We start from the raw sequence: 8,392 nt of genomic DNA on the forward strand, positions 1-8,392 counted from the left end.
TCAGAGAGGATGACGGGCGTTGGAGGGGGCGGGTACATCCCTCTACTGTACTTAAATCTGAGACAGTACAGCTAGACAGCAGTTTGTTTTGCCTCTTCCAAGAAGAGATCATACAGGAATACTTCTATTTAAGCAATATCTTAATCCCGCAGGGAATCTTTCTGTCGTGTCGTTTGTGTAGGACACAGGTGAGTCAATCTAGCTATTTATCATTTTCGCTCTACCAAATACAATGTTGAAATTATTCTTATCAGTCTGTTAACTGTACGCTATAACCACTTGGAAATGTATTTGGTTTGACATTACTGCATAAACCTTGCTAAAAGTTATACGTAATCTGTTCTGTTGATTTCCACGACGGCTTTAAATGTAATTATTTAATATTCTATAGATCAGGATGAAGACGTCAGTCTTTGCCATGGTGTTGGGACTATTCTTCTGTCCGCTGAGGAGCGCAGCGGGAGGTGGCTTCCAGGGCGCCTCTCCGCACCCATACAAATACAACTCCAGTCCCAACCAGTCTGAGCGCTCACCACAGAACGGATTTGTCTCCCGCCAAATGGGGCCAGTAACTGCCAATGACGAGGTTCTAGAATCCAGCCAAGAAGCCTTACACGTCACGGAGCGCCGGTACCTCAAACTGGACTGGTGCAAAACGCAGCCGCTGAAACAGACGATCCACGAGGAAGGATGCCTCAGCCGCACTATAATCAATCGTTTCTGTTACGGGCAGTGTAACTCCTTCTACATCCCCCGACACATCTACGAAGATGACGGGGCTTTCCAATCGTGTTCCACCTGTAAACCGAAAACATTCACCACTGTCACCTATACCCTCATATGTCCCGGCCAGTCACCCAGCTCCCGGAAGAAACGCGTCCAGCGCGTAAAGACGTGCCGCTGCGCTTCCATAGACCTGGATTAGGCCTATTTAAAACCATAGATGGACACTGTCTCTGTTGGTTTGCTTTCCACGGGCAGAATTAAAAAGTATACAATTAAATGTGCTTCCATTGCAAAAAAACGAATATGCATGAGGGAGAGAATGTCCAATCTAAATCCTAAAAGGGGAGATCAAAAGACAACGAAACCAAGGGATGGAACTGTTCAAAACCATTCCAAAACCCTAAACTGGTAGCTATGCCAACCCCAACAGACTCCCCAGTGTAATGTATGGGACTATAATGACTGGTTTGGCATAATTGACTGGTTTGGCACATTGTAAATGGCTTATAGCTTCGAGCGTAATTGTTTTTTAATGATATTGCTGGCTTGCGCCTAATACAAATATAACAGTATCACCGTGGATACCAGAAGGTTTGCGCATGTTTGCCATTTAAAATAAGGCGAAAAAGCCACAGTGTAAGAATTTGACAGACTATTTTTGTAAACCGTTAAGAGAGCATATATTGTTTCCACTGTGTGGAATATGAGTTGTTGGATGCGTTCACTTCCGGAGCGCTATACGAGTGTGATGTTCATGAATATTGGCTTTTCTTTTTAAACTTTGCCCTGTTTGTTAGACGTCACTTAATGTACTTGTTATTGTATTCATCGTGTATATAAAGTGGTTGCTGAATAAACTCATGATTGTACACCTTGAACTAGGTTGTGTTGTTGGCGTTGTAATAACAGACTGACGGCAAGATACAGTACATAGATGATATATATTAATATGATTGACAGTGGAAATGTAAGATTATAAACTTAAATGTGTTATAAAACATACACAACTTCTGATATTTAATATCAGAAAACAGACAACTGAATTTCAAATCTACATGATCAAATCTATATTTCATAAAAAGTTTACCATACAATCTAGATACATTGCCTTATTAATTTGTCCAGTTATTAATCAGCTATTAGCCTTTTTTTTATAAATATGTTTTTTTTTAACAGGGCAGTGCTAGGATGAGGTGCAGAATCAAAAAATCAAAACGAACATAAATATTTATCGTCCTATTTCCAGTATCCCGTTGGTCAGTGAATGCATCTGTGACTTTGTGACCTCTGAACCATTGTATAAGGGGTTTCCTCTAGTGTCCAGCGAGGGCAGGGTCAATGGGCATCCAGGACAGTACAGTGTTCCAGGCTTGGTCCATAACAGGGTGGGCAGGATCAGAGACTAGTATGATCCTGATCACCCCACCCCCCATGTGTGGGTGGCTAAGGGGCGGTGACGGGAGAAGGTGAGAGAAGTCCCTAGTCCTGTGTGGGTGGCTAAGGGTTGGTGACGGGAGAAGGTGAGAGAATCCTAAGTCCTGTGTGGGTGGCTAAGGGTTGGTGACGGGAGAAGTGAGAGAAGTCCCTAGTCCTGTGTGGGTGGCTAAGGGTTGGTGACGGAGAAGGTGAGAGAAGTCACCACTCCTGTGTGGGTGGCTAAGGGCGGTGACGGGAGAAGGTGAGAGAAGTCCCTAGTCCTGTGTGGGTGGCTAAGGGTTGGTGACGGGAGAAGGTGAGAGAAGTCACCAGTCCTGTGTGGGGTGCTAAGGGGCGGTGACGGGAGATACTCCCAGTCCTGTGTGGGTTGCTAAGGGGCGTGACGGGAGAAGGTGGGAGAAGTCCCCAGTCCCCTCACACATCAACTCATCACTCTTCTCATTAAAGTCATGTCTTCTCTGTCCTGTTCTTCTCTGTCCTGTTCTTCTCTGTCCTGTTCTGTCTCTCAGCTTGTGGCCACCATGTTTGCTTCTTTCTGGCGCAGTCTCTCTTTCTGTCAGGGCAGCGAAAAGGGTTATTGTTTTTCATTAGGACAGTAAGCATTGTCTCCACATGCTGTACTGTACTGGCTTTTAAGTTAGCCTTGTCCAACTAAGTCATTAAGTTAGCCTTGTCCAACTAAGTCATTAAGTAAGCATTGTCCAATTAAGTCATTAAGTAAGCCTTGTCCAATTAAGTCATTAAGTAAGCCTTGTCCAACTAAGTCATTGTAAGCCTTGTCCAACTAATCATTAAGTACCTTGTCAACTAAGTCATTAAGTTAGCCTTGTCCAACTTAGTATTAAGTAGCCTTGTCCAATTAAGTCATTAAGTTAGCTTTGTCCAACTAAGTCATTAAGGTTAGCCTTGTCACATTAAGTCATTAAGTAAGCCATGTCCAATTAGTCATTAAGTAAGCCGTCCAAACAAAGGATTGTCCAACTAAGTCATTAAGTAAGCCTTGTCCCAGCCAGAACAGCCCATAGGGGGAGGAGAATTTCACACTTTTGAGGCCCAGTGGAAGTTATGCATGGAACAGTAATTCAATCAAAACCAGGTTCCTGAGATAGATCAACAATATAATTGCACTGTTTTGCCTGAATCCAAACATCTATAAACTGGATGATGCTTATAACTTATCCCCAAAACCTGGTTAGCGTGACAGATGATTGATTATGATCCTATCTATTGTACTGTGCAGTGCAATGGGGTTGCTTTAAACCCATAGAATTACATAACTGTAATATATCACTATATACACTGAGTGTACAAAACATTAAGGACACCTGTTAAATCCACTTCGGTGAGGAGACGGGTTATAGATGTTTAAGCCTTGAGACAATTGAGACATGGATTGTGTATGTGTGCCATTCAGAGGGTAAATGGGCAAGATTTAAGTGTCTTTGAACATGGTATGTTAGTAGGTTCCTGGGCATCGGTTTGTGTCAAGAGCTGCAACGCTGATGGGTTTTTCACACTCAACAGTTTCCTGTGTGTATCAAGAATGGTCCACCACCCGAAGGACACTTGACACAACTGTGGGAAGCATTGGAGTCAACATGGGCCGGCATCTCTTTGGAACGCTTTTGACACCTTGTAGAGTCCATGACCTGACGAATTGAGTCTGTTCTGAGGGCAAAAGGGGGTGCAACTCAAAATAGGAAGGTGTTCCTAATGTTTTGTCCACTCAGTGTATATCTCTATACTCTCCCCAGACTGTTAGGGTGTACTTCATATCTTTATACCACAGCATTGTTGAACAGTCTTTTCTGATTGGCTTGAAGGGCATCCTTGAGTGTGCATTATTTCTCTTTATAAACTGGGTGGTTCGAGCCCTTATGCTGATTGGCTGACAGCCGTGGTGTGTCAGACCATATACCACGGGTATGACAAAACATTTATTTTTACAGCTCTAATTAGGTTGGTAACCAGTTTATAATAACAATAAGACACCTCAGGGACTTGTGATATATGGCCAATATACCACGGCTAAGGGCTGTATCCAGGCACTCTGCATAGCGTCGTGACTAAAAAAAGCACTTAGCCGTGGTATATTGGCCATAATGTTTATCTTGCCAATGCCGCTCTGTCATTGCTCTTCCATATATTTATATGTATATGTTCTTATTCCATTCCTTTACTTAGATTTGTATTAGGTACTGTAGTTGTTGGGAATTGTTAGATATTACTGCACTGTCGGAACTAGAAGCACAAGCATTTCACTACACTCGCATTAACATCTGCTAACCATGTGTATGTGAGCAATAACATTTGATTTGATTTGATATACCACACCACCTCATTCTTTATTGCTTAAGTAATGCACGGCAATAACCAACAGCTATGAAATTCATTCTAACACGTTTTCTGTTTGTGTTGAGTTGAGTGGTAATGTTTCCCTGAGCCTCACCACACTGTTAGGGTTAATCAGATGTGATGGATAGTGGATAGTGGTGCTCAGAGCTCTATACTGTATGCAGGGGCGCAGCTTTCACTGGGGACGGGGGGAACATGACCCCCCCCATATTCTGAAATTGCATTTTTMCCCCCCCCCCCCCCCAGTTTTATCATTGTAATGTGATACAAAACGAGGCAACAGTGTGCTTTAGGACCATGTGGACGCCTCAGAGCGGTTGGATTGGCTGTTTGGAGTATTTATCCAACCGGATAAAAAAATCTATGTCCCTCCCACTTCTAAAACCAAAGTTGCGCCCCTTTGTCTGTATGTCTATCTTAAGTTTGAGTTGTGTTGTTCTCACCAGACTGTTAGGGTTGATCTTCCTAGTCTCCACCTTCTTGTCTGCTGTGATCTTCTTCACCGACAGCTGAGCCTCTTTCAGTCTGCGAGAAGGAGGGAAGGATGGGGAAAAAAGCAGGTTCACATCAGATTCATAGTGAGAGTGTTGACCTAGGATCAGCACCCCCCCCCCCCCCCCCCATCCCCCCCATCCCCATCCATGTAATCTTAGGCACTGTGATCTGAATTGATCCTAAATCAGAGCTATGAGACACTTCATACGTACGCCCCCCCCCCCCAGGAGACAAGTTCACATCAGCCTCGGACCCAGTAACATACAGGAGATTCAACCGATGTTCGAGATAGAACAATGTTTTCCACAAGATCACAATCTTCAGACAGACAGTCTCAGTCAGTCAGTCAGTCTGGTCCCGTGTAGCTCAGTTGGTAGAGCATGGCGGTTACAACTCCAGGGTTGTGGATTTGATTCCCACTGAGGGACGGGTATGATGAAAATGTGTACACTCACTACTGTAAGTCGCTCTGGATAAGAGCGTCTGCTAAATTAATAAAATGTAGAACAGTGTTACTCAAACATCAGTCAGTCCGTGGCCCGGCAGCGTCTTTGTGGGATGTAGCAGATGGGTGATGGCGGCCATCTTAGATAGCCATCTTCCTGATTTAGTCAATTCTCAAAGGGATATAGTTATATAAGCAAAATAATACACAGTCAAATCCAAGTAATTATTATTGTATATGTCAATTAGATGTTTTTATCCAGTGACTTACAGTGAATACATATGTTTTCAGAATGTGTAAGTGATCCCTGTGGGAATGAAATTACTCTAGTCTTGGAGCTACAGTAGTTCACTGTGTTTGTAGCCGTAACTGACCAGGGTTTTGAACCCGGGTCTTCTGCACGCCACAAGACTGCGCTTGGGGAGCTAACGCAAGTCATCAGTTCTCTGGCAAGGTTACATCACACAAGGGTGGTTCCAAATGACCTCTTTTACACGCACGTACGCGCACGCACGCACGCACGCACGCACACACACACACACACACGCACACACACACACACCTACCTCTCTTTGGAGATATTCTTGTTCTCTCTCCTCCACCTGGTCATGAAGTCGGTACAGAACTCAAACCACAGCATAAAGAAGTGACCTGTCGCCACCTCGGTCTCTCCTGTCTTGGGCTTCAGCCCCAAGAACGTCACCAGCTCGTGGAAGCTGAGGAACGGACAGAGATAAGGGAAGATGGCGTTGGAACTTCAGGTCCAGTGAATCTCTCGTATAATAATTTAATTACTGTCGACGGCAGTATCGCCTTGTGGAGCTCTTCAGTGAAACTTATTTCGTCATACTACAAAGGCTATGCAGAAAGAGAGAGGTGTGTTTTCAAACCTTTTTTGTGCAAACATCAACTGGGCATGCACTTCATCTTGCTCTTTATGCGCTGCAAATGAAATATACACAATTGTATTACATTTAAATGAACTACATACACCAGCATGCAAAGACAAGCACTGAGAAGGTACTGTACTGTACAATGGTCTTGACAAATGCAAGTTAAATGGAGTCAGACAACCTTTTTCTTCTTAAAAACACACATTTTACACACAATTCTCCCACAAAGGGGCTGTTTTGCTGCCTTAATTGTAACACGCCCTATCCTTCTGTGTTTCTGTAATGGTCTATGATTCTATTTCAATCCAAAGACTTAAAGCCATGCAGAACAGAAGTATCTCTCTCTCTCTCTCTCTCGCTCTCTCTCTCTCTGAACAGTTTCTCCCACCGAACGTTCCTCCTATCTGTCTCTCTCCAAAGTCCCAGTACGCACTGCCTGATCCCTATCTGTGTGTCTAGCCTCTGAACTTCACCGTAAGCTGTCTATCTTCCCCTCAGACCCATATCAAACCTCTAAAAAAGACAGATAAGAAATTCGCCATGGCAACAGGATGTATGCGTTCCTTATCTGAGAGCTAGAGACAATTGAATAATTATGATAGGAGCAACGTGAGGAGGGAGGGAGAGAGAGAGATAGAAAGCAAAAGAGAGCGATATATATATAGAGAGAGAGAAAGAGATAAACAGAAAGAGAGAAATTAAAAGAGAGCGAAAGAGATGAAGAGGTCTATACAGTTGAAGTCGGAGGTTTACGTACACCTTCGCCAAATACATTTAAACTCAGTTTTTCACAATTCCTGACATTTAATCCTAGTAATAATTCCCTGTCTTAGGTCAGTTAGGAGCACCACTTTATTTTAAGAATGTGAAATGTCAGAATAATAGTTCAGAGAATGATTTATTTCAGCTTTTATTTCTTTCATCACATTCCCAGTGGGTCAGAAGTTTACATACACTCAATTAGTATTTGGTAGCATTGTCTTTAAATTGTTTAACTTGGGTCAAACGTTTCGGGTAGCCTTCCACAAGCTTCCCACAATAAGTTGGGTGAATTTTGGCCCATTCCTCCTGACAGAGCTGGTAGAAGCTTCGATAGGCTAATTGACATAATTTGAGTCAATTGGAGGTGTACTGTGGATGTATTTCAAGGCTACCTTCAAACTCAGTGCCTCTTTGCTTGACATCATGGGAAAATCAAAATATAAATCAGCCAAGACCTCAGGAAAATATTGTAGACCTCCACAAGTCTGGTTCATCCTTGGGAGCAATTTCCAAAACGCCTGAAGGTATTCACGTTCATCTGTGCAACAATAGTGCGCGAGTATAAACACCATGGGACCACGAAGCCGTCATACCGCGTCAGGAAGGAGACGTGTTCGGGCTCCTAGAAGATGAACGTACTTTGGTGCGAAAAGTGCAAATCAATCCCAGAACAACAGCAAAGGACCTTGTGAAGATGCTGGAGGAAACAGTTACAAAAGTTTTATATCCATAGGTAAACGAGTCCTATATCAACATAACCTGAAAGGCCGCTCAGCAAGGAAGAAGCCACTGCTCCAAACCGCTATAAAAAAGCCAGACTACGTTTGCAACTGCAAAAGATCGGACTTTTTGGAGAAAATGTCCTCTGTCTGATTGAAACAAAAATATAACTGTTTGGCCATAATGACCATCGTTATGTTGGAGGAAAAAAGTGGAGGCTTGCAAGCCGAAGAACACCATCCAACCGTGAAGCACGGGGGTGGCAGCATCATGTTGTTGGGGTGCTTTGCTGCAGGAGGGACTGGTGCAGTTCAAAAATAGATGGCATCATGAGGGGAGGAAAATTATGTGGATATATTGAAGCACATCTCAAGACATCAGTCAGGAAGAAAGCTTGGTCGCAAATGGGTCTTCCAAATGGACAATACCCCAAGCATACTTCCAAAGTTGTGGCAAAATGGCTTAGGGACAACAAAGTCAAGGTATTGGAATGGCCATCACAAAGCAGAATTGAAAAATCGTGTGCGGGAGAAGGAGGCCTTGCAAACCTGACTCAGTT

The 8,392-nt window shown here is 43.5% G+C and overlaps 1 protein-coding gene and 1 pseudogene across 1 annotated transcript; one reads left to right on the forward strand and one right to left on the reverse strand.

Annotated features, from left to right (window-relative positions):
* Positions 1–73: 73 nt before the first annotated feature.
* LOC112070498 (gremlin-1) lies at positions 74–1,604 on the forward strand. Its single transcript, XM_024137906.2, has 2 exons — positions 74–188; positions 392–1,604. The coding sequence occupies exon 2, from the start codon at positions 398–400 to the stop codon at positions 923–925; it is 528 nt and encodes a 175-aa protein (XP_023993674.1). The 5' UTR covers positions 74–188; positions 392–397; the 3' UTR covers positions 926–1,604.
* An 87-nt stretch (positions 1,605–1,691) lies between these two features.
* Positions 1,692–8,392, reverse strand: part of LOC112070493 (formin-like) — a 38,494-nt pseudogene continuing 31,793 nt past the window's right edge.

This window comes from Salvelinus sp. IW2-2015, unplaced genomic scaffold (genome assembly GCF_002910315.2).
Source record: "Salvelinus sp. IW2-2015 unplaced genomic scaffold, ASM291031v2 Un_scaffold1345, whole genome shotgun sequence".
Taxonomy (NCBI): domain Eukaryota; kingdom Metazoa; phylum Chordata; class Actinopteri; order Salmoniformes; family Salmonidae; genus Salvelinus; species Salvelinus sp. IW2-2015.